Raw genomic sequence first — 26,158 nt, 5'->3', positions numbered from 1 at the left:
TGCACCGTGCAATCAAAAATGTCACTCCAAATTGCGGTGAAATGCCACAATTTGAAGCACGACTTTTTGTGAAGGCATGTGTGAGGGCAGCCTAAGGACAGAGGCTACACAAATGGATATTCTTAAAGATATCATTCTACATGAGGAAAACTTGTTCATGTGTTCATATCGGATCTTTACATTTCACCAGATCTGTACTTTATTTGGGTGATACAAATGGTAAGAAAAATAATCCCTTATTAATACCGTAAAACTAACAAAAGGGGTTTCTACGGTAAATAAAAGTGATAGTACCCTCATCACTTCGGGGGTGCAGGGCTTTTCCCGACGCGGCAGAGGATCGCAGAGCTTGCCCCATTGAAAACAATAGGGCTGCGATGCGGGAGCACGCAGCCAGATAGAACATACTGCGATTGGTTTCTCGCATCACATTATGGCGCTGTGCAGGAAAACCTCACTCCTGTATGACTCCATTTAAATGAGCGAGATTTGTGCGTCTCCATTTAATCGCCGTGTGAATGGCGCGTTACAGACAATACTGCTGTATACTGCTGCCTGCAAGTCATATGGAATACAAGGTGTCACGTAGAGCTGTAATTACTGCTGGCTTGCCACACAACAACTCTGCTGTTGAACCTTGCCCTGGCCGCTGTGTAGTGGGGCCTGGAGGCATGTAATGTCCTGTACTACAGGGAGGGGAGCGCAGATAACCAAGGTTCACAATACAGGAGGTCACACAATCGGGAGATAAACCCCAGGAGCAAGGGAGACTGACAGAGCGCAGCGAATAAGACACAGATAGTATATTAATATAGTTCTGTTTGCATCACAGTTATGGTCTCCCTTTAACATATATGCCATGCATGTGCATTAACCCCTTCCCGCTCCATGATGTATAGTTACGTCATGGAGCAGTGGGGTATGTATGAAGAGAGGTTGCGGGGCAACCTCTCTTCATACAGCGCGGGCATCAGCTATTTATTACAGCTGACGCCCGCGGGTAATAGCCGCTATCGGCGGTTCGGCCGACGTAGGTCCTGTCTATTACAGGGAACCTGATCTGAAAGGGGTAACTCCCTTGGAACAAGTGACATCTAAGGTTTGGTTATTTAGGAGCAGGAACTTCAAATAATGAACGACACACAATTGCATTTCATCAGTTGGTGAGAGGGGTAAGAGACTCGTCGGGCATGAGCGGAGCATGGTCTTTGCTACTTGTTGGTCTACGTTGTGTGTGTTATTTGGGCCGGGCTCACATGACCGCATGTGCCAGCGTGCTGTGTACTGCCAATCCCCATGCATTCCCTTGGCATCTATGTGCATGTAATGCATGCCAAGACAGAAAATGCTGAGATTTTTTTTTCCCCCAAGTAATACACGTGTGGAAATAAACGCAGGTGTGAGTGACCCGATACACATCAGTGGGCTATTGGCATTGCGTGTTGTGTGCTGGAAAATTGAGAGCGGCCTTAGGAGTAGATACCAGACGGGGTCACTGTTTTCAAGGAGAGTTCTCCATGCTACCATAGTTCGGTCCAGGATGGAACAAGTCCTGGTTACGTTACCCTTCCATTTTTTCCATCCCAGCTATTTTGAGTTCTTTAAATCTGGAGGCAGAGAGGTGCAGCGGTCCATGAGATCAAGGCTTCTGTGGATGAAAATGTCATTTTATTCACTAAAGCTGCTTTCACATCTGCGGTGGGGATTCAGTTTTCTTGCCCCGGCCGAACGGGTCCATTTTATGATGGAACCCAGCAATGTTGAACGAACCCCATTGACTGTAAGGGTGTCTGTTCGGTTTCCGCTCAGCTGCCCGGTATTTTACCAGAAGGAAAAGTGCTCCAAGCAGTTATCTCTTCCTGTATTTTGTGTCGAATCTGCGACGGAACCATCAAACGAGATTCTAACACAGATGTGAAGGCCAGCTAATAGTAAAGCTAGGCATAGTTGTATAGATTCTCTTCACCTTCAGTTGATGATACATGCTGTAATAGATCAGTAGGTATAATAGATATTTTATTTATGTGGTCATTGTAGATCTAAAGTGTCAAAGGCACAACTTACTGTTTTTGTTTTTATTTTTAATATAGATATCCCAAAGGATATTTTGTTCAAAATATAGAGTTTGATTTCTTTAATTATGCCGGTATCCATCGCCCTGTGGTTCTTTATACAACACCCCCAGTGTACATTGATGATATCACCGTAATTACTGATATAAGTGGAAACACAGGTGAGTAACAATAATCTTTATATAACATGAACATATTCCCTGCTCACAAGAGCTTACAATCTATGAGGAAATAGAGGGCGACACAAGAAGTATAAGTGCTTGTTCTGTACAACCGTCCAGCCATCTGCTATAGAACATCAGGAAGTATCCATAAAGCTGCATGAGCGAGTAGGTGTGTAGCCACATATATGAAGGACATTAGGGTGCAGCAGATGGTGGTACATGAAGGATCTGGAATAATGTGATGACGAGGAAGTTACTTCTTATAAATTATCTCCTCATCACAGCCAAGATTAAAATCAGCGTAACGGCTCTGCATAGATGGCATCCACCATGACAGGGAACGGCCCACCTCGTCTTCCCTGCACACATCACATAACATGCTCACAAAGTCTCGCCATAGTCAGTCGGAAGTTGATGTCTGACTGAGGTTTCCTATGTCTATTTGACTGCTGGAAAGCAAATCTCTGAATTGCTGTGCATATGGGGACACAAGGTGTATAGAGGGGAATGGTGTATATCTGGAGTAGAATAGGATGTATAGGGGAGGCATTGGTAGTATTTGTATATATGTGGCATCTATTGGGGCACAGGGGTAAAGATGTATCTTATTTATGGCATTGTTGTGTCGGGTGCGATGTACGACACTGATACAATGGCTTTTTCCTCTTAACACATTGTATCTTCTGTTGTAAAGCTTGACTCTTGGCACTGCTAGTTGCGGCTTGTCTCTGTCACTGTCCCCTTCCAGACCAGATGCTTTGTGCCGCCCCTGTGCCTTATCCTGGCTTAGTTTCGGCTAGTAGTTCTAGTCCCTGACCCGTCGTGTAGGCTGGAGACATTTTAACTTTATACAACCGCAATTCCAAAAAAAGTTTGGACCCTGTGTAAAATGTGAATAAAAATGTCAAGAAAAAAAGAATGCAATGATTTTGACATCTCATACGGCCCTCGCCCACATTTTGTGTCGTGTTGCTGCCATCAATTTCTAAGTTAATTTTTTTAAATGAAATAGAAAATGTTTCATTCCCCCTTCTGATATGTCTTCTATTGTGAATAAAATATGGTCATATGAGATCTCCAAATTATTGCATCCCTTTATTTTTTCTCTTTCCGTTTTATTTACATTTTACATGGCATTCTAATTTTTTTAAAATTGGGTTTGTAGGCCAAAAGTATTTAAAACATAATGGGTGCTAAAAAATGCAGGTTAGGTGTCATGGGTTACAAAATAAAAAGCAATGCGCTGGTTAAAGTGGAACAGTAGCGGATCATAGATAGTTCAAAAAGCCATTAAAGGGCGTTTCCAGGGAGAATACTATTGATGATATATCCTTAGGATAGGTCATCAATAGTTGATTGGCTGGGGTCTGTCACTCGACCCCAACCGATCAGCTGAACGGGCACATGATGTTGGCGCCACAAATACACAGCAGTTGGAGCAGAAGCAGCAGAAGCATCCGAGCCGACCTCTGTGTAGTGGCCAACGCTTGTAACTGCAGGCACGGCTCATTAAAATCAACCCAAGCTGCACCTGCAGTTACAGGCCCCGGCCACTACACAGAGGTCAGCGCAGAGACTTCTGCTGCTTCTGCTCGACTGCTGTGTATTTGTGGTGCTGCCAGCAGGGACACAATCAGTTAATCGGTTGGGGTCCCTCGCGAAAGACCCCAGCTGATCAACTATTTATGACCTATCCTGAGGATAGGTCATCATTAGTATTCTCGCTGGAAAACCTCTTTGTGTAGTGAGCAATGAGGAACTCTAGTGGTTCAATATTCTGCATCTGCAAATTGCATTTCAATTTGGGCCTTCCGGGCTTCCATAGTTGCAATATTATTTCAGTATTACAATTGAGACAATAACATCTCTGGATGGAGATCCTCTAATGTTCTGTTTAACAGGTTTTTTGGGCAAATAATGCTTTTTATTTTGTAACCTGACATGTGACCTCTGACCTTCCAGCCTGCATTTTTAAGTGCCAGTTATCTTTTAAGCACTCTTTGACCTAGATGTATATATTTATCAGTTACCTGACCCAGAAGGATCAAGCCCTGAACCCAAACACTTTGTATTTACCCAGGTTCACAATCTCCAATAAAATCTATTATAATTGCCTGAGAAAAGACCTACAAGAAGTGCCAGAAGTCCTCATTGTCCAAATACGTGGAGTATCCTCCCCGCAGGGAGAAACCCAGCTCTGCAGCCTCCCAGACCAGCCGCTAGTAAGCCTGCTAGGTGTTGGTTTTCACAAGCATTAGAGAGGAGTGGAATTATTAGCTACTTCTGTAGCCTTGGCTGGACAATCCTACACATGAAGGGCCTCCTAGTTTATAATTTCTACAGGTTTGAGATTCCCTTTTCAGACGTTCAGACTGTATTTTTTGTGTAGACTTCCTCCATTCACAGAGCCTCTAGCCAACAATTTGGTGTTTTCTCTCCTTTCTGACAGGATTGGTATTCTATGAAGTCTCTGTGGTTGGTTCAGAGTACTACTCCGTAGCGATTACCTTGCGTTGTCAGTCTGGTCACGAGGTTGCCACTGCTGTGGGGGCTGTAGGACAGCTGAAAGTGGCAAATGCAAATCTTTGGTGGCCATATTTAATGAATGAAAGCCCTGGGTATCTCTATTCCTTGGAGGTAAGGCAGAGCACAACAGTTGTATTAACATGCAGCAATTTCTTGCTTGTATTCACTTTAAGGATAGACCGTGCTACCCAAGAGAAGGGGAATGTCTCAAGATAGATGTAGCTGTACATCAATTTAACCAGTGCATTCCCACAAATGGATGCCCAGTTACATTCAGTGGATGGGACAGCAGCGGGTGCCAGTTGTAATAAACAGCTGACATCCTGCAGCAATGGCCAGGATCAGAGAGAACTCTTTTTTTTTTTTTTTGGTTATTTAACCCTTTTGGATTCCACAGTTAATAGTAACCACAGCATCTAGGCAATTAGACAGAAAGAAGGCTCTCTCTCCGTCACCCAACGACATAATGGGGTGACGGAAGGATAAACTTTTTTGAAACGCGTATATAAAAAAGTAAATCCATAAAAGTGGTTTTATTTTGTAAAGGTATAACAGCAAAAACTCTATATATACATTTGGAATCCTACCAAGCCATATACAAAGATAACCTCCTATTTGTATGGTACCTGGTGAACAGTAAAAGCTTAGAGTGCAATGCTCTTTTTATTCTATTCCACCCAAATAATTTAGTAAGTTCTCAGAAGTTACCTGCCCTAAATGCCAAGATAGGCTCCATCCTGAAGGTTAAATGCTCTTATATTCTTGGCAAATACAGATTTGTTTCTACCCTTTAAATTAAAATCACAGAGGTGAGAGAAAAAATGTACAAAGACATAACTCCCAGAAAAAGGAGTCAAAAATGAATTATCTGGTAAACTGCAGGGCAGTTCCAACCACCATAGACCCTGGTAATATACAGAGCGCCAGATTGTGATACGAGCGAGCTAACTGTTCACTGTAGACTGTTTCCTCTCTCTGAACTAAATAGATACTTAAGGGTCTGTCTCGCGCCGAAACGTTTTTTTTTTTTTTTCCCATAGGCCCCCCGTTCGGCGCAGGACAACCCCCCCCCAAAAAAATTTTTTTTATTACTTACCCGAATCCCCGCTCTGCGACGTCTTCCTTCTTCCTTCACCAAGATGGCCGCCGGGATCTTCACCCACGATGCACCGCGGGTCTTCTCCCATGGTGCACCGTGGGCTCTGTGCGGTCCATTGCCGATTCCAGCCTCCTGATTGACTGGAATCGGCATACATGACGGGGCGGAGCTACGATGACGACGCGGGACCAGCTCTCCGGCACGAGCGGCCCCATTTACCAGGCAGAAGACCGGACTGCGCAAGCGCGTCTAAAAACGCCAGAAGACAGCGAATTTAGACGGCACCATGGAGACGAGGACGCTAGCAACGGAGCAGGTAAGTGAATAACTTCTGTATGGCACATATTTAATGCACGATGTATATTACAAAGTGCATTAATATGGCCATACAGAAGTGTATAACCCCACTTGCTGCCGCGAGACAACCCCTTTAATAGGTAAAGTAATTCAGGTGCATGAAAATCCCTTTCAGGTATGTGGCTGTTCCACCCAAGTGTGTTCTAGTAAGAGGTTGTCCTATTTCTTTCTATGTACACTGATCAACATAATCAATGCTTATTTTAAAGAAGTAGTTGATGTCTTTCAGGTGAAGATTAGGGCGGATACAGACAGCGGTATAAGTGAGGATGTTTACATGTTACCCGTTGGGATAAGAACAGTCCATGTATCAGGTCAACAGTTCCTCATCAATGGGAAACCCTTCTACTTCCATGGAGTGAACAAACACGAAGACTATGATGTAAGTATGAGGAGTCGGGGATTGTCATCAGTAGGCCTTGCTTTTTCATATATAGTTATATATGAACATCGTAAGGTTTAAAAAAAATACAATAGTTACAAGGGAAAATTCAATTCCATGAAAATGCAGGTAGTTTTGTACAGTGGATACCGGCTGTGAAGGGTTTGTCTAAAATGTGCTTGAAGCCAATGTGAATTTCATGTTCATCACAATTAGTAATGTTATGTGTGTAAAAGCTACAGATATATTGTACTAAAAACCCTGAGATGGAGACTGTTTGTATATTCACTAATATCAATCCTTGCTTTTATCAGATCAGAGGAAAAGGTCTGGACTGGTCTACAATCATCAAGGATTTTAACCTGTTGAAGTGGCTGGGTGCAAACTCATTCCGTACTAGCCATTATCCATATGCTGAAGAGATCATGGACCTGTGCGATAAATATGGTATTGTGGTCATCGATGAATGTCCAGGAGTTGGCATAAGACATCCGTAAGGAAACTGTCTAGGAAGTATTTTATCTGCTGTTTGTCTGCATGACCGTCTCTGGAGATTTCCTCCTTCCACGTTGTTAGTCATGCAGATATTGAGAGGGCCGGAGCTGGAAGAGGTCTCTTGTACTAGTTCAGTAATTCGGCATACTCCAGCCTTGTGATGCCAATGACGTGGCGCTTCTTGACTGGACGCTGTTAACTTGGAGTGCATCCTGCAAGGTTGTGATCATATTGAACATCTTAGTTCCATCAAGGGATCTTTTAGATTCATTTTCAACACTATACATTTACATTTTACATATTTGGATACTGGAAATATATTTATAAATAGACTTTTTGAGATTAGTGATTGGTTCTTAATATATGTGACACATGGAAGCATTAAGTATTATTTCCACCTGGAATGTGCACATATTTATTGCACCAAGGTACCATCACATAAGCAATATTGCACATAATGATATGTAGTAGCTCCAGAATTAGTGTGAAAGAAGAACAATGTTTGGTACAGTGTTAGCCAGTAAAAATAAATGTTAATGCTCTCGGTAATAGAGATAAAATAATCCTGTAGATATGACTCATCTTACTGGGTAACAGAAGTAAAAGACGATAACAGCGCAAGCTTTCCAGACCACTTATGTCATGCCTGATGACGAGGCCCTGTTGTCCCTGAAAACTTGCACTGATGACATAATTTCTTCTTGTTGGCCATTAAAAGGTGTCCAATCTATAAGATTATTTTATTTCTCTTACTGAGAGCATTAACATTCAGATATTGTGTGAGTGCATAGAAAGCTTTTACATGCAGAATGACCACAAGTTGTTAGTAGCTCTCCTGTATAATGTCACATGTCCACTAGATCTGTTTGCATAAAACTGCCCACTCAATCTATTTTTGCCCCAAACATGTCTTATATTATGAATATATGTACTTATCTTCTAGTATATTCACACGGCCGCCGGTGTAGAACGCTGGGTGTATTATGCAGCGTTTTACCGCTGTTTGAGACGGTGGTGAGCCTTCTATCGCGGCCTAGGGCAGCGATTATGCCCTGTGAATTACGGCGTTCCTCACCCGCTGTCATGCAGTGAGACTAGTTGTTTTCTTTCTAATTCTCCACTCTGTCGCTTAGCGGCGTTGTGTATTGAACGCAATCAATGTATTTGAATTGCTGTGATGCACCGTGTATTATACATTCGTAATACGCAATTCAAATACGTTGGTGTGAATGAGCCCTTATACAATTAATATAAACGTATACGGGTGGAACAGGGAAACGGAATCTGTTATATACATTTGAATAGACTTTTCCTGTAAGTGGCTTCTTGGTTTCCTTTTGTGTGTCTTTCCTGATAGAGAGAGTTTTGGGAACAAGTCTCTGCAACATCATTTAGTCGTCATGGAGGAACTGGTGCGAAGAGATAAAAACCGACCTTCAGTGGTCATGTGGTCAGTTGCCAATGAACCGGCCTCTCAGCTTCCACCTGCCGGATATTATTTCAAGTAAGTGGGTAATGGTTACTACCAATTAAAGGATACACCTTAGAGGTGACCAAATCTACTATTCACTGCAATTATTAACCCCCATAACAGAAATATATTTATTAGATATGCACTAAAAACTCCTGATGTAATACAACACTGAATATATAACATGCTATGCTGCAAACGGTATCATATCTAAAAGGTATCATATCTACAAGACTACGTCGTTTCTCTTACTGAGAACAATCACATTATGCTGCAAACAATAACAGAGCATGTTCCAGAAAAACATACTATTTGTAGAAGGGTAATTATTTGTAGAACTGATAGTATCGGTCTCTCCCTGCTATCGCCCTGTTTATCCCCTACCTAACTGCGGGCGCTTGTCCTGAGAAGTTGGCCCCTGCTCCGTGATCACTCTCCACTGTAGCACTCCTGTTATGCCAGTGATGTCCCAGGACAAACTTAATGTCCTTTTATACGGGACGAGTGTCGGACAAACAATGCTCGACGCCTCGTCCCAGTGATGCTCACTCCTGTGCTGTTACACAGGAGCGCGTTTCGCTGGCATCGGTCACAGCGCTGCTGGATCAGGTTGTGAGCATTCTGCACCTTCCGCCTCCATTCACTGTGAGGCTGGGTTCACATGGGGTGGAAATTTCCTGCGGCAAATCCGCCTGCGGCCGCTAATCCAAGGTTAACCCAGCCATGTGGACAAGATTTGTCAAAAACCTCGTCCACACGGGGTGTGAATCCGTCGTGGCAAATCCATCAGAAGCCGGCGCATTCCCGGGACGCATCATGTCATTTTTTTTTTTCTGCTGCGGCCGCGCTCATCATCTATGGGAGTTCCATGGATTTTGAAGCTGCGCTTTTGCGGCGAAAATAGCGCAGTTTTTCGCTGCTGCAAAACCATGAGATTTCCGCCGGGAATACATCCCGTGTGAACCCCAGCCTAAGCAGATGGTCGTTCGAAAGTGCAGAACTGCTGTTTACACTGAATGGCTCATCATTCAATTATCTGCATGCAGGCAAGCATCACATTTCTGATATATCGCACGTTACCAGCATATGCTAAGCAGGAGAAGAAGAATCCTATTGATAATTTTTGCCATGGACAAATCTTGCCTTATTCCACTAGCCGTGCTCCTCATATAGCAAACATACTATCAAATTAACCCCTTAGTGACGGCCCAATAGCGTTTTTACGTCCTGCCATTGCGGGACTTGTATGGAGGGAGATGGCGCTACTATCCCCCTCCATACAGCGTGGGCGTCAGCTATTTATTACAGCTGACACCCGCGGGCAATAGCTGCAATCGGCTGCTCGGCTGATCGCAGCTATTAACCCTTTAAATGCCGCTGTCAATTCTGACAGCGGCATTTAATCCTTCGAACAATGTTCGGGGGTCCCGTACGCTGTGAGATCGGGGGAGCCGTGCAGGTGTCATGGCAGCTGGGGGCCTTCTGAAAGGCCCTAGGGCTGCCTTGGCAGACTGCCCCGTGGGTTGGCTTGATAGACTGCCTGTCAAAAAGCAGTGTGACGTAACACTATAGCATTACGTCATACTGCAGGAGCGATCAGAGCATCAGTGGTTGTGGTCCCCCCTTGGGACTGAAAGAAAGTGTAAACAAAACCCAATAAAGTTTTACTAATTATTAAGGAAAAATAAGTAATAAAGTAAAAAAAAAAAAACCTTTTGCAATAAAACAATCTAAATAATAGAGCAAAAATATGTATTTGGGATCGCTGCGTCCGTAAAACTCCGATCTAGCAAAGGAATAAATTATTTACCCCGCACGGTGAACGTGATCCGAAAAAAATAAATAAAGAACGCCAGAAATGCCTTTTTTGATCACCCTGTCTCCAAGGAAAAAATGTAATAAAAAGCGATCAAAAAGTCGTTTGTATACAAAAATGGTACCAACAGAAACGTCAGGACATACTGCACTAAATGAGCCCTCACACAACTATGTCGCCAAAAAATAAAAAGTTATTGTGCGCAGAAAATAGAGACAGGAAATCATTAAAAAAAATAAAAAATACACAAGTGGTACAGCAAAAAGAAAACGATACAAGTTTGGTATCATAGTAATCGTATTGACCCATAGAATTAAATTATCATGTCACTTATGTTGCAGTTTGTGCGCCATAGAAACAAAACACACCGAAAGATGGCGGAATGCCATTTTTTTCAATTTCTCTCCACTTGGAATTTTTTTAAAGTTTTTCAGTACATTACATGGTACAATAAATAGTACTATTCAAAAATACAACTCATCCCGCAAAAAAACAAGCCCTCCTACAGCGACGTCGATGGATAAATAAAGGAGTTACGATTATTTAAAGTGCGGAGGAAAAAACGAAAATGGAAAAAGGCAAAAAAGCTCTGTCACTAAGGGGTTAAATAAAACAACCAGAAGGTGATGTTTTATTAAAGCTTTTCACATGTTTTTTTATCCCAGTTGCCTTCCCTAGATAATCGCCATGACTGAAGCTATAAACATTAGCATCACCGTTATGTTCAGGTCACATATGTCAAGTAGTTGGGGTTTCCCTTTTTGCGATGGATGTCACCCAGTTCTCCTCCTGAGCTGACTTTTAGTTTTCCTGACTAATCGTGAGACATTTGCTGTAACTGTAATCACTTCACTAATAGCCATGCAAAAAGTTCATTGGGATTACAAATCATTTTAAAGGTATTTCCACATGTGGTGCAAAAATATATTACCAGTTTTGTAGCAAATCTGTGGCAAAGTTGGCATGCTTGGCTTACTGGTTTACTGAGGAGTTTACCCTATCCATTGCCAAAGGGGTCAAATCGACAATGAAACTCTGCAGAAAGAATGGACACGCAGCAGACATAAGAGCTGCACTGACCATCAGCTTCTGTGCAGATATGTTTCACAGCGGCTGGCTGGGATTTATCAAAGTCTCATTCACTTTGCTGCGTCTGTGATGTGCTGCGGATTTTCTGCCCACAAATTCAGGTGGAAAATCCTCAGCCCATGTGCAACACGTGAACATACCGTACACTGAGCCGATATCGCCACGTTGTTTGCTAACTAGGTTTTCTTCCTCCAGGACGGTCATCGCTCACACTAAACAACTGGACAGCACTAGGCCCGTAACTTATGTCAGCAATGCCAACTATGAGCGAGACCAAGGGGTAAGTTGTTTCTTCACATTTACCCCATGACATTACACAGTACTGAGGAAATTAGAAAAAAAAAAGTGAATTCTAACAACTAAGTTGAATTTCCAACTGTGGGTAGTCTGTGCTTAGCAGTCTTCTAAAAAGACTTTGCTCATTTGGTCACTCCTATTAACACTGCCTGTGGGAAAAGCATGTTCATGTCTATAGTGCTGGCAGATGGATTACACATGTCCACATTTCTTTAATTTTCTAACATACTGAAAAGGTATTCTTACTCCGGCTTCAGTCACTTGATGGATACCATTAAAGTATATTGTTTTTTGTCCATTGTGGGTAGTAAATGCCTAAAATCTATCTACTAATGACCGAACTAGAAAATCAGTTCTAATCATTCCAGTCATACAAACACATGTGATCTCCCAGTATGATTGCACATCGTCAGTCCAGCTGTAAAACATATTTTAATACACGTTTTTTTGAGTAGAGGATGCACAGAGGTTTAGATAGCCGGAAATAGGAAAAAGTGATTAGGGAGGGAAGGGGGTTAACATCCAGAATTAACCATAAAATAAGCTGATGCTCAGGATGCAACATAAAATAAGCTGGAAAGACCAACAAATGAAACATTTCCTGAGCATCATCTTTATGTGGATTTTTGGAGGGGGAGGGGGAGGGGGGAGGGGGGGGGGGGGGGGGGAAGGACACCAAACAAGAGCTAGTCAGCCATGTAGAAGAAATCAATGGTGTTAAATTAGAGAGAATAACCAGGTTGTAGCATAAGACGGTATCAGGACATCTACAACAGTGCACAACCTTTAGGCTCTTTTCACGTTCTGTTTTACTGTCCAGCGCTGCTTCAGTTCCAGGTTTTCTGTGCAGCAGGCTGCATGGGGACGAAATCCATGATGAAACCCGGACTGAACCATATTGTGTAATATGTGAGGAGGGACCGCTTAGTCTAGAAAAGTGCTGTCCTCAGCTCTGCCTAATCATTAAAGGTGTTCTGTTACTTGCCTATTCCTTCCCCGTCAGTCTTCTTACCAGATTTTATCCTCACCGATCTTCCCCTGGCTCCTGCAGTCCCCCGGGTCACCTCACCTCTAGCCGGCCGGATTCTCTTCTTCCTGTGACGAAGCATACATTGCCACCATTCTCCTTCCTGCAGGGCAATGTACGCAGTCACTAATCACGTAGCGCCCACTGCCTAGCAGGGAATGCCAAATCCTTGGCTGCCTGCTTTGTCACAGGAAGAAGAGGATCCGGCCGGCTGGAGGTGAGGTGACCTGGGGGACTGCAGGAGCCAGGAGAAGATCGATGAGATGAAGATCTGATGATAAGACTGCCAGGGGAGGAATGGATAACTACAGGTTTTTTTTTTTTAAATGACGGAACCCCTTTAAGGCAGCAATCAGGGAGGTCTGGTGCTACCTGCCCCTTTTGATTATTGGCTATAAGACACAGGGACTTTTTATCCAGATTGTTTTTTTACTTTTCTAAAAATTGTGTTTCATATGATTACATTTCATCCTTATGCGGAGATGCTACAAGAATACCTGAATGTGATGCTTACCACAGCTACCTGCTGGCTGACCACAGCTCAAATGACATGTGTGTGTTGTGTATTTCTCTATATTCCCAGGCCCCATATGTGGATGTGATCTGTATTAACAGCTACTTCTCCTGGTACCATGACCCCGGCCACCTGGAAGTAATTCAGCTCCAGCTAAATAACCAGTTTGATGGCTGGTATGACAAATACCAGAAACCAATCATACAAAGTGAATATGGGGCAGATACTATCCCAGGTTTCCATAATGTAAGTAGATTGTGGATGTTTTTATGCTATATAATTGTTGATATTTCTCTGCATTGTCGGCTGTCAAGGCCGCCCCCCCCCCCCCCCCCAATGGGTAGAATGGTCTTGGCTCCCTGGCCCGCTCCATACAGTGACACTTAACATGCACCTTACATATACGGCACATGTTGGGAAGGGGTTAAAAGTAAGCCATGTGCTATAAATTCTGGAATAAAACCTTTTTTACGGCTGATGTCAGTGTTTTTCAAACAAAAACCACATCTTTAGTGGTGTTTTTCTGGGGATTTCTTGCAGCAAAAAAATACTGTGGTCAGTTGTTATCTGCAGGTTAGTAGGAAAATATGAAACTCGCCGCAAAGTTGTGTCTTTTGTTTTTGTTCAGATTTTTTTTTTTTTTTAGTCCTTTATTTCTATCGTACACCATCAAAAAGTGTGGGTGAAGAAAGCCATAAAGCTCTTTTTTTCACAGGCCAGTGATTGAGAATGATTGTTTAGCAGAACAGTGCAGCGATCGGCCAACAGACGAGCGTTTCCTCATTAGTTGCCTAATCGGATCTTCTGTGCTGCTGAAAAAATATCATCGCTGTAGTCAGCTCATCTCCCTGCAATAATGATCATTTGTCCCCCATATAGATGCATCGGCCTGTGTAAAGTAATTAACAAGCACTCATCTCGGTAAACAGCATTTGTCATCCGGCTCATAACGAGCCGGGTAATAGTAGCATCAGTGATGACTTATAGTGGACCTTCAGATAGGTTAGAGGGGATTTTTAGGCAGTGCCGGGCTACACCGGGATCTGAGTGTAAGCCGCTGCTCTGACCCCTGTGTAATGGTGCTCGTAATTACAAGCATGGCTCCCAATGATTTCAATAATACACCAGCATGCAATTACAAGCACCGACCACTACACAGGGGTTAGAGCAGCGGCTTCCATTCAGATGCTGGTGTAGCCCAGCAGTGACAGCCGGCTCGGCCTGGAAAAAGTCTTTTAATGCTCTGTTAGATCAGGATGACACTGATAATACAGCAAGACACTGTATGGTGCCAGAGTTCTCTCTTTGTAAATAAAATAAACTTGTACACCATATGTACCCTGTGTGTCCACTTATGTAGCACATTTAATAAAACAAATATATAAAGAAACCGACTTTTGACCCAACAGACACTGCCAACTACCGACCCATCGCCATCCTCCCCTTCATCTCCAAACTACTTGAATGCCTGGTCTATTCCTGCCCAATAATAAATTCTGTAACTGTGTATAACTATACATTTTAAAAACGCTAAAGTTTTATCCAGCAGCCACTTTGAAGTGCGAAGTCTGCATCTGACTGGATGCCTTGGGCTTTACTTGCAGTGTTTTATATGTGACTACATTGTCTTTGGATTTCAGGATCCTCCCCTAATGTTCACAGAGGAATATCAAGCAATAGTACTAAAACACTATCACTCCGTATTGGATGAAAAGAGGAAGAAATATGTCATTGGAGAACTTATTTGGAACTTTGCAGACTTCATGACAGCACAGAGTAAGTGTGTCCACAGCAATAAAGCAGCACCGTGTAAGTGGATGGGTGTGAGCCTTCAGACTGGCCAGATGTCCTCACGATAAAGCAAAAATCACCAGATCATATGCATAATGTTCCCTCCTGCTCCTTGGATGAATGAAGCTTCAGTCTCTTCTTCACTTAATGTGTTTGCTGCAAATTTGTCTTATGTGGACACAAGGTGTCTGAGAGCCTGCATCCATCCATTTACACAATCTCCATCTCTGCTGGAGCACTACTGTTATTTATTTCATTATGTTTTTCTGTTAGAATGTAATTAATTGCTGATGAATCATTTATTGATCCATTTGTTACCATAAGGATTTTTCCTGATCACCTACCCCAATAGCATTTTCCCCCACCTCCATCTCATCTTGACGCCACCGGAAGCTAGGGGTTTGACAGGGTGACCGCTCCTCTCACACCCCTAGCTCCCGATAAGGCCAAGGATGGCAGATCCTGGTAGCACAGTGTGCCTACAGTTCTCATTTCTCTGCAGCTTAACGCTGATGCTAAAATGTCTGCTTAGCCTTACATTATGAGCTGTAAAGGCTGCCATGTTAGTGGTGTAACATGCCAGCATTAACATGCAATAATGTAAGGCTAAAAATAAAAGTTACCCTCACCCTAAGGTCGCCCGCTCACAGGTGCCGTCCTCACTGCTGCTGGTCCGCTGCCTGCACTCAGCTCGGTGTCGGCCACTCCCCCACTCACTGCTGCCGGCCTCAGTGGTTGCACTCCGCCGCAGGGACTGTGACATTCTTTGCGGCCACTCCATCGGTGAAAGCTGCAGTCATGAGTTTCTGGTCCGACGCTGAGAAAGGCGCATCAGGTGGGGGTGGAATGCAACCGGTGTGTGCTCCTCCACTCTGCAGGCGACCCATAGCACTCTCTTTTCCCCCGATCGTGTCGCCTCCCTGCAGCCACCTCTATGTCAAAGTGACATCGGGTGGGGGTACTTCTTTTGAAGCGCCACTGGACACATCGCTTCTCCACTCTTTTGCTGCAGTGCTAGTACAGTCTGCCAGATAGCGCCTTGTGCCCCTCTGGGCAGGCAGTGCATTTGCACCACAGGCCGATGGAAATATTTTCCCATAACCTCTTCGACAGCCTTCTGTGCAGCTAATCAGGTTCAGAGGGTGTCATTCCTTGTCAATCTTGACTCCACCAGGAGTACCCTAGCCCACCCTGGACTGCTTTCTGCCAGAAACTCCCCCCTAATCACACTAAAACCTCCCCCAAACCCAACCATTGGCCCACGCGCACCACCCACCCCCTGTTTCCTTCAAATGCGCCCTTTGGAGCTCCCAATCCCCATACAACAAACTTCCAACCATCCACGACCTCTTTATTACCAAGCGTCTGAACCTGCTCCCCTCCCACGCTGCATTGTCCTTTGACGGCCTGCAGTTCTCCCACCCCCAGACCGGACAACTAGCGCAGCAGTCCTCCTCTCTCCAAATTACACCCACCAGGTCATCTCCTCAGCTCCTTCCCTCACCTTCTCATCTTTTGAAGTCTATACACTATGACTCTTCCATCCACTGTCCCTGTGTGTCGCAGTCATCTACCTGTTCCTGGACCATTTTGCCACCTGTCTCTCCCATTTTCTATCATGCAAACTCCCAACTCTTATCCTCTGTGACTTCAACATCCCTACTAATGACCTTAAATCCCCATCTGTCCCCAGCTTTTAATGCTCAACTCCTCCCTCAGCCTATCAGAACTAACAGAGATGGCAACACTCTTAACCTAATATTTCTCCGCCTCTGTGCTGCCTCCCACTTCACTAACGTCCCCCTCCCACTCTCTGACCACAACTTTCTCTTCTCTATTAGACACCCTAGCATCTCCCTAGACCCTCTCACCTATCGCACCTCTAGGAAACTCCAGACCGTCTACACCCAGCAGTTTTCCTGTCACCCATCTCTCTCCTCTCATGCCCCAACCTGGTTGTCAAACACTACTCCACCACCCTCAGACACGCCCTGGAAGTAGCGGCACCCACCTCCCGGGTAACCCAAGCTGTCCACTGCAGACCACGACAACCTTGGTTCACCCCTCAAATGCACTTCATCCGGCAATGCTCTAAGTATTCTAAACGTCTGTGGCGCAAATCCAATCAACCCACAGACTTCACCCACTTCAAATTTATGTTCAAACCCTAAAACCTCGCCCTCCACCATGCCAAACAAGTTTATTTCACCTCCCTTGTCTCCTCACTATCCCACAACCCCAAACGACTCTTTGACACCGTCCACTCCCTCTTCAGCCCCAAAGAACAGGCCACCTGAAGGATCTTGGTGCTGGAGAGCTAGCCGCCCTCTTCAAAGTAAAAATCGAAAACCTCCACAAAGAAATCTCCAAACATTACATGGCTTTTCCCTGTCCCGATCTCTTGAGCACTGTGTCCATCACTCACCCACTATCTATACTAGAACCAACAACAGGGCAAGAAGTCTCCAGACTACTCGCCCCACATCCGGTCCTTTTCTCCAGCTGTCATTACCCACCTCGCCACCATCTTTAATCTCTCCCTGACCTCTAGCATCTTCCCTTTCTCATTCAAACACTCTATCATATCTCCTCTGCTAAAGAAACTGACTTTGGACCTAGCAGATACTGCCAACTACCGACCCATCTCCAACCTCGCCTTCATCTCCAAACTACTTTAATGCCTGGTCTATTCTTGCCTAACACGTTTTCTCTGATAACTCTCTCCTCGACCTCCTCCAGTCCGGCTTCTGTCCTCTATAATCAACCGAAACTGCCCACACGAAAGTATCAAACGACCTGCTGACGGCCAAATGGAGGGGCAACTATACCCTACTAATCCTCCTTGACCTCTCTGCTGCATTTGACACTGTCGACCATAACCTCATCCTTGCTATGCTTTGCTCCATTGGACTAAAGGACACTGCTTTCTTCTGGTTCTCCTCCTACCTCTCTGATGGCTTTTTCTGTGTCTCCTTTGCTGCTTCAATCTCCTCTCCGCTTCCCCTCGCTGTTGGGGGTACCCCAGGGATTGCTCCTGGGCCCCCTTCTCTTCCCCATCTACACAGCCTCAATCGGACAAACCTCAGCAGATTTGGCCTTCAATATCACTCCTACGCTGACGACACCCAGTTATACACCTCTTCCTGTGACATTTCAGTACCTTTCCTCCAAAACATTACCCACTGTCTACTGTCTCTAACACCTTGTCCTCCCTTTTTTTCAAACTTAACCTCTCAAAAACTGACCACCTTATCTTTCTGCCCTCAACCAGCCGACCTCCCTCCAACATCTCCATATCAGTAACTAGTACAATCATAACCCCCAGACAGCATGCTCCACTCTGTTAACACTCCGACTAAACACCCCTCTAATACTAACCTCTTCGTAGAAGCATACCAAACCTCCTGATCTAGTCCCCCATCCCCAAATATGTCCCCTGCCCCTCCCTATGGCTTTCCCCTTTTGCCTATCTTGTACACTTCTTGCCCCGTACCTCCTGTACTACCTCCAACTTGTTTGTGTCCCTCCCCCCAAAAAACTGTATATCACATGTTATCGTTGCGTTGCTGGCAACACTTTCCCCTTTGCTCCACCTCCTGCCCCTGTACGTTCTGTATCACCGCCACTTGTCACTTTTGTAATTTCTGTATTGTTTGTGTTCCCCATGTGCCTCGAAAGTGCTGCGGAATAAGCTGGCGCTGTACAAAAAAAAAAGATTATCTATTATCAGCTAGCACACGGCATAAGACAATAACGTTCACACAATGTTGAAGATCAGTATTGTTTTTCTATTGCAGCCATTACCAGAGTCGTGGGGAACAAGAAGGGAATCTTCACCCGCCAAAGACAACCCAAGTCATCGGCTTTTCTTCTACGGGACAGATACTGGAATCTGGCCAATAGCCTGGGGTATTTGCATAAACCTTCTGTGTGAACATTTTACCCCCCTTTTTACAATCGATGTATTAATTTATACAGGAGCCTACCCTAGACTTGTTTGAAGACTGCCTAAACACAATGGGGGATATTTGCTATTAAGTACTGATATAAAATCCCCAGTGTGCGGGTATAAAGGTGTCCATACACATTAGATGAAAGTTAATGAAAATTGAAACATTTCAACCAAAATGGTCATTTGTTAGATGAAAAGTAAAAGTGAACAATCTTTTAGCTAACTGATTATGGACCATCTTCGTCTGGAAAGAAGCCCGCCGTGTTTGTTGGAAGAGTTTCATCTACAAAGGAACTTACTTTGAAAGATTGTTTGTAGCCCGTAGTCATCGGACATGTAAGGCCAGTATGACCAACTGTAATGGCTTACAGGGACTCCCATATGTATGCCTGCAAAATGCACCTTCACCAGGCAATTATCTATTCAGCGATCAGCCTGCTTCTGTCTAATGTGTGCGTCCACCATAAGGCTTAGTTCACACCTTTTTTTTTTTTTAAACACACAGTGGCCTTATACACCAACGTATATGCCTAAAACATTTTAAAGAAGGGTGTTTTTACATTTCACTTTTTAACATAGACTCCAAGGTATACAGAGGGATACCATGTATGTTTTTCAAATAAAGAAAACATATTTTTTACTTTTTTTTTTTTAATTTTCTTACGTTAGCTTATAATCAAGAAAGTTGAAACTGTTCGGTCACATGACACATTGGATTTTCCATATTGGGTACACAAAAGTATATGTTTGCAAGATAAAAGGCTGAACTGGACAGACAAGTGCCGTTTTTCAGCCCCACATGCTATGTTAGCATGTATGCAATCATAGACTGTTTGCAAATGTCATCCAAATGCTCCTCTATACTTTAACCCCTTAGTGACCAAGCTATTGTGTTTTTACATCCTGCCGTTGCAGGACGTGTATGGAGGGAGATAGCGCTGCTATCTCCTTCCATATATCGCAGGTGTCCGTTGTTTATTGCAGCGGACACCTGCGGGCAACAGCCCCATTCGGCCGCGCGGCCAATTGGGACTGTTAAACATTTAAATGCTACTGTCAAATCTGGCAGCAGCATTTAAATCCCGGGGGTCCGATACGCAACCCCCCATCCCCCCCCCCCCCCCCCCCCGGTGAGATCGGGAGAGCCGTGCGGGTGTCATGACAGCCGGGGTCCTTCTGAAAGACCCCAGGGCTGTCATGGCAGAATGGCTATCAAGCCATCCTCGTTGGGTGGCTTGATAGGCTGCCTGTCAGAATGCAGTATGATGTAATGCTATGGCATTAAGCATTGGTAGTTGTGGTCCCCCAGGAGGACTAAAAGAAAAAATAAATAAGAACAATAAAGTTTTATTAAATTTAAAAAAAAAATAAAAATAAAAAAAAACATTTTGCCATATTTACAATAAAAAAAATCTAAATAATAAAACAAACATAGATATTTTGTATCACTGCGTCCGTAAAAGTCCAATTTATCAAAGTAATGCATTATTTGCCTTTAAAAAAAAATGCCAGAAAGGCGTGTTTTGTTTGGTCACCCTGTTGCCAAGAAAACGTCTAATAAAAAGCAATCAAAAAGTCCTATGTATTCCAAAAAGGTACCAAGGGAAACGACAAAAGCTACCGCACAAAATGAGCCCTCGCATAACTATATTGATGGAAATAATTTTTAAAAATTAGCTTTAAAAAAAATATAAGTAGTACAGCAAAAAAAAAACAACTTTACAAGGTATCCTAGTATTAGTACTGACCCATAGAATAAAGTTATCATGTCATTTTTGTTGCCGTTTGTGCGCCGTAGAACCAAGACGCACTGAAAGATACGATAATTTAGTTTTTTTTTTTTCCCATTTCTCTCTACTTCAGTACATTATATGGTACATTAAATAGTACCATTGAAAAATACAACTTGTCCCGCAAAAACCAAGCCCTCATACAGCGACATCGATGTATAAATAAAGGAGTTATGATTTTTTAAAAGGGCGAGGGAAGAAAAACAAAAAGGAAAAAAGCAAAAGTGTGGTCACTAAGGGGTTAAAATAAAAAAGATGCAGACATAAGTGCACATGCCTGGATGCACAAAGTACATTATTCATGCATCCGTCTTGTCATAGAAAGCAATATACACTCCAAGGTGTATGTTTGGACACTTTTTTTTATTTTTTTATTTTATCTTTTCAATGTAAATACATATATGCCGGGGCGTACGATGAAAATATGATGTGAACTGAGCCTTAGATGTACCAGTTTATTACAGGGTCACTCCGGTAAACAAACAAACAAAAACACATTTTTCCATCCCTGCCCCCTCACCTGACTGCCTATCACACTCTGGAGGTCTCCTCTGTGCATTCCAGCCACTTCCTTGCAGTGCAGCCCGCTGTTTGATGCTCATCAGGCACCATCTTGAGGCTGAGCTTTTTTTACTTACAATCAATCCCATGATGCATCAGTACAGCTTTAGCTGAGGGCTATACCATTTTTACCTGCAGGGGGAAATGTATTATTACCTACTATATTCTCTTAAAGAAGCTATAGGCCATAATTGGGCTTCATGTCCACGGCAAGTAAGGATTCTGAGAATACGCCCGTGCCCCGCGGCCATGGACAGTTTTCTTACCTGTCCAGAGCAGGCTGGGTCTCCTGCATACCGGACGGATCTTTTTTTTGTCTGTACAGCACTCCATGCATGCGCAGTGCTTTTTTTTTTTTTTTTTAATCTCCTGCTATCCCACGGATCCGCGGCACGTCCACAGTGTCAGCTGCGGTTGTGCCGATGATCGAACGGCTTCCATTGACTTCAATAGAAGCTATCTGCGTGGGAATCCTCAGTAAATAGAGCATGCTGTGATTTTTATCCCGCGTGTGATCCACACACTGGGAAAAAATGACATCCGCATGCTTTTAATTCTTTTCCAGACGCTAATGCATCCCTTTGGGCGGCTTGATTTGCAGATCTCCTGCAAATCAAATCCACCCGTAGACCTTGGGTCTTATACAGCCAGGAGGATGATATGTGATCTCCTCTACTATAACTGTGTCACAAGAGCTGTGGGATCATCATCAGTAACTGTGACAGGGGTGTCCCTCTTTCAGCAGTTTGTGGCAGATTCATGTAAAATTGCATCAAAGAAGCTGAATTGAAAATGAATATTTGAAAGTCCATAACCCCCAAGCAGATCTGAGTTGGTCAGAAGTGGGATCACATGACCATCTGAGAAAAAAGAGGCCAGGAGTTTCAAACACAAAGCAATAACAAACCAATGTAACACTAGGTCACTTATATATACTGGGGGGATTGCTACATCATGAATAAGAGAAAAATCACCGGAGTGGCCCTCTAAGATCTGCACAGCTTTAATAAAATTGGCGCATCTGTGCTCCAGAAAGTCAAATGTGCATCAGCTACGAGTTGGCATTGATTTGTACTATAAGGCCTTAGTCACACGGGCGTTTTTTGCCACGATTTGCGGATCGCATGACGGATGCGCATCCGCAAATCGCGTGACCGGGGCCGAAAAATCGCTCGACAAAACTGCTCCTAGCCGCGTTTCAGTAGAAACGGGCCGGAGCTGTCCAGCGCATTGAATTCAATGGAGCCGGCAATACAGCCAGCTCCATTGAAAGCAATGCGCTGCGGGCGATCTCACGATGAATTGTCGGGAAGAGCTTAAATATATAAGCCCTTCCCTGCAATTCATCCAGAAATGTGTAAAAAAAAAAAAAAAAAAAAATATATATATATATACTCACCTTGTCTCGGCAGACTGAGTTTAGCGCGGCCGGCCGACAGTTCTCCTGAACTGCTCTCTGTAGTATTCAGCAGCCGGGGATTTAAAATCCCTGCCTGCTGAATGAACTGCCTCTGATTGGTCACAGCCTGACCAATCAGAGGCAGCTCACTCACACCCATTCATGAATGGGTGAGTGAGTGCTGCCACTGATTGGCTCAGCTCAGCTGGCCGCAGCTGAACTCCGTCTGCCGGGACCAGGTGAGTATATATTTTTTTTATTTTTACGCATTTCTGGATGAATTGCAGGGAAGGGCTTATATATTTAAGCCCTTCCCGACAATTCATCCCGCGCTCACCGGCAGCCCATTGCTTTCAATGGAGCCGGCTCCATTGAATTCAATGGGCAAATATCATTCTTCTCTGCCACAGCTGTTACAGCTGTGGCAGAGAAGAATGATTTGTCTAGTATATGTTCTCAATGGGGTTGGCGCTGCTGCCGCCGGCCCCATTGAGCGCATATATAGGTGTGATCTGCGATTTCTGTTCTATAATTTATCGGACGAGCGCATAAAAAGCGCTCATGTGTCCGATACCATTGCAAAGCAATGGTTTTAAAAAATCGACGGACGCATGCGCAAATCGCGCGAAAAAACGCCTGTCTGACTAAGCCCTAATTGTCATAGATCTGTAGCATTTGCAGAAATGTGCACCTCCCCCCCCCCCCCCCCCCCCCTGATAGAAGTCTGGTGCAGATGTCCACATAAATGTCCCCTCTCTGTTTTTGAACACAGTACAAATTCTTCAAACAAGGACAAAAGTAGTGCTGTAATACCTCAAAAAATGCTACAAGTGCCTTGAATGTACATAATGTAATACTGCACTGTAATTGTGGGCTGTGATATTCTTCAATGAGAACAATAAATGATTGACTTTTTTTTATTCAATGTTCTTTCAATAAAAGGAATAATTGCTTTGAAATCTTAATCTTATTTATTAAGCTTGCATGGATAATTATTAATTAATAATACTGTCAAAATTCTAAGGACCACCTGTCTGTCAGTGAGTGCACTGAATGAGGGCTTTCATGTGATCAGTCACCCGGGGCTCCACACAGTTGCTGTCCGGCTCTGCTGGTTTAACACCTGTGATGACATCACTGTCATGTGATCAGGGGCGGGGCTCAGACCCGTTAACTCATTACATGACTGAGATCATCACAGGTCCTGTAAGCACACGGCTGTTGTCCAGCTCTGCTGTTTTAGGACCTATGACCAACTCCAATCTCTTTCACTATATGATATTAGTAAGTGATGCCACCAGAAACACTGGTACTATAATTTCCTAATAATTACTAGTATATGTATCAGCAGAAAATTATTGTGAAAACCCAAATTATGGGCCGATTCTATTACTTATTAGGCCTCCCTCACACAGACGTTTTTGTACTGCGTTTAGCGCTGCCCTTTCAGCAGTACAATAAAGGCTGTACAACGTTCTCATTCATTTCAATGGGGCTGTTCACACAAGTGTCAAAATGCAGCATCTTCAACGGTGCGCTTAGAACATGCATTGCTGTCAATCTGTGACCATTTTCAGTCCTGCGTACTTATTGAAATGAATAGGCAGTGGTTTTAGCGCTGCTGACAGCACGGCACAACTTGGTACCACGTTTTTGGCAGCTCTAAATGCTGCTCGCCGGAGCTGCAGGCAGACGGCCGGGCACTTGTCAAGCCAACAAAGCGAGAGATTGCTTTTATTCGTTCAGGAGCGCCACTCTGCCAATCGCAGCTGGCATGCGATGTACCAATCACAGCCATTCAATGAATGGCTGTGATTGGTGCATCCAGCGCCGGCTCTGATTGGCTGAGCCTGCTGACACTCAGCGGGCTCAGCCAATAAGAGCAATCTCTTGCTTTAAGTAGGGTCTTCAAATCCCGTCAGCAATGACCAGTGCTGGGAGCTCCGGAGAACAGGGAGCAGGACCGCCTCAGCTAGGTGAGTATTGATTTTTTTTTTTTTTTCCCCCAGAATCCTTGGCTGCGTTTTTAGCTGTGCTGAAAATCTTCACTAAACATATACGCTTTGTCAAAATACAAAATCAAGCAAGCAGCTAGAATAAGTTGTTTTGCTGCAGTTACAGCTCAGGCAGATATGCAGATGATTACAGTTGGGGTGTGATTAGATGACCGGTCTTGACACTAGACTAGGCCCTAAAAGTGGTTCCACCCGTGTCCTATTAAAAAAAAAAAAAAAAGATCCCAGAGGCTCCTTGTGTGTAGTGATCTCTTTTCCCACTTGTGTAGAGCTTGTTAACCACTAGATGGCTCTACGACACAATTAAAGAGATTTTGCCCAGTTAACAGAGTTTGGGCTCTTTCCCATGAGCGCATATACTGCAATGGCATTTTTACACTTGCTCCATTTAAGCGCCTGATTAGGCGTTTTCCGCGATCATGGCCAGCATTTTCTTGTCCATTCACACAACTGCAAGCGTCGTTTTTAGCGAAAAAATACGCCACAGCCCGGAAAACCCTCGCTCTGCCAAAATCCTCAGGATGCCTTTCAGTGCCTATATCGAGGCACCTGTAAGCTTTTCGCGGCGTTCGACGCTGCAAAAATGCCTCCCCCACCTTCTCTTTCCCTGCTCCCATAGGAGTCTATAGGATCCGCCCGCGTATATTGGCCAAAACATAGTTCCAGAAATCTGTTTTGGCTTAGCATATATGCGCCGGCCGAGTATATGTTCTATTTTTTGCACTGCTGGCGTATTTATGTGCTGTATATTTGCCCGTGTGTTCATATGGGTACCATATATGCGCCTGGGCATGAAAATGTGGCGTATATGCACTTGGGGGAATAAAGCTGGTATCCGTTGTTATCTGATGCATTGGATTCCAGTGCATCAGATCACCTGGTCATATTCTTGAGACCTAAAAACGCCCAGCCAGTCCAATATAGCGCCGGGCCTTTTTACGTTGGGCCTAAAAGATAGTCCTGAAACTATCTTTTGGGCCGGAATACGTCGGCCGCTGCATGGGCTCATGGCAGCGTCCGCGGTTAGGAGGGAGTTTAGCAGCGTGGCTGCTAAACTCCCTATCTCTGCTCTTTTTTCCCTGTGCAGCTCACCTGTCCTCTCCTCCCTGCTGGCTGTCTGTAATGGGAGGGGGTGGAGCTAAGTGCCAGCCAGTCCCGCCTCTTCCCATTGCTGGCTGTGGACAAGGGGTGGGATGTGGGCAGAGCTAAGCTCCCACCCCTTGTCCATAGCCATCAATGGAAGGAGGCGGGATGAGCCAGAATTTAGCTCCGCCCCCTTCCATTGCAAAGAACAAGTGGGAAGGAGAGGACAGGTGAGCCTGCCATTGGGAGGGAGGGAAA

The 26,158-nt window shown here is 44.2% G+C and overlaps 1 protein-coding gene across 1 annotated transcript in view; it reads left to right on the top strand.

The window, feature by feature from the left end:
- Positions 1-26,158, top strand: part of LOC136576614 (beta-glucuronidase-like) — a 30,742-nt gene that overhangs the window by 3,533 nt on the left and 1,051 nt on the right. The window contains exons 4-12 of the mRNA XM_066576073.1: positions 2,091-2,233; positions 4,686-4,873; positions 6,448-6,600; positions 6,915-7,093; positions 8,453-8,599; positions 11,667-11,751; positions 13,379-13,555; positions 14,950-15,085; positions 18,898-19,009. Coding sequence (XP_066432170.1) covers positions 2,091-2,233; positions 4,686-4,873; positions 6,448-6,600; positions 6,915-7,093; positions 8,453-8,599; positions 11,667-11,751; positions 13,379-13,555; positions 14,950-15,085; positions 18,898-19,009 — 1,320 coding nt within the window. The remainder of the gene's footprint in view (positions 1-2,090; positions 2,234-4,685; positions 4,874-6,447; positions 6,601-6,914; positions 7,094-8,452; positions 8,600-11,666; positions 11,752-13,378; positions 13,556-14,949; positions 15,086-18,897; positions 19,010-26,158) is intronic.

The sequence above is a fragment of the Eleutherodactylus coqui genome, chromosome 1 (assembly GCF_035609145.1).
Source record: "Eleutherodactylus coqui strain aEleCoq1 chromosome 1, aEleCoq1.hap1, whole genome shotgun sequence".
NCBI lineage: Eukaryota > Metazoa > Chordata > Amphibia > Anura > Eleutherodactylidae > Eleutherodactylus > Eleutherodactylus coqui.
Note: the sequence above shows the minus strand (reverse complement) of the source record. Positions and strands in the feature narration are given on the sequence as shown.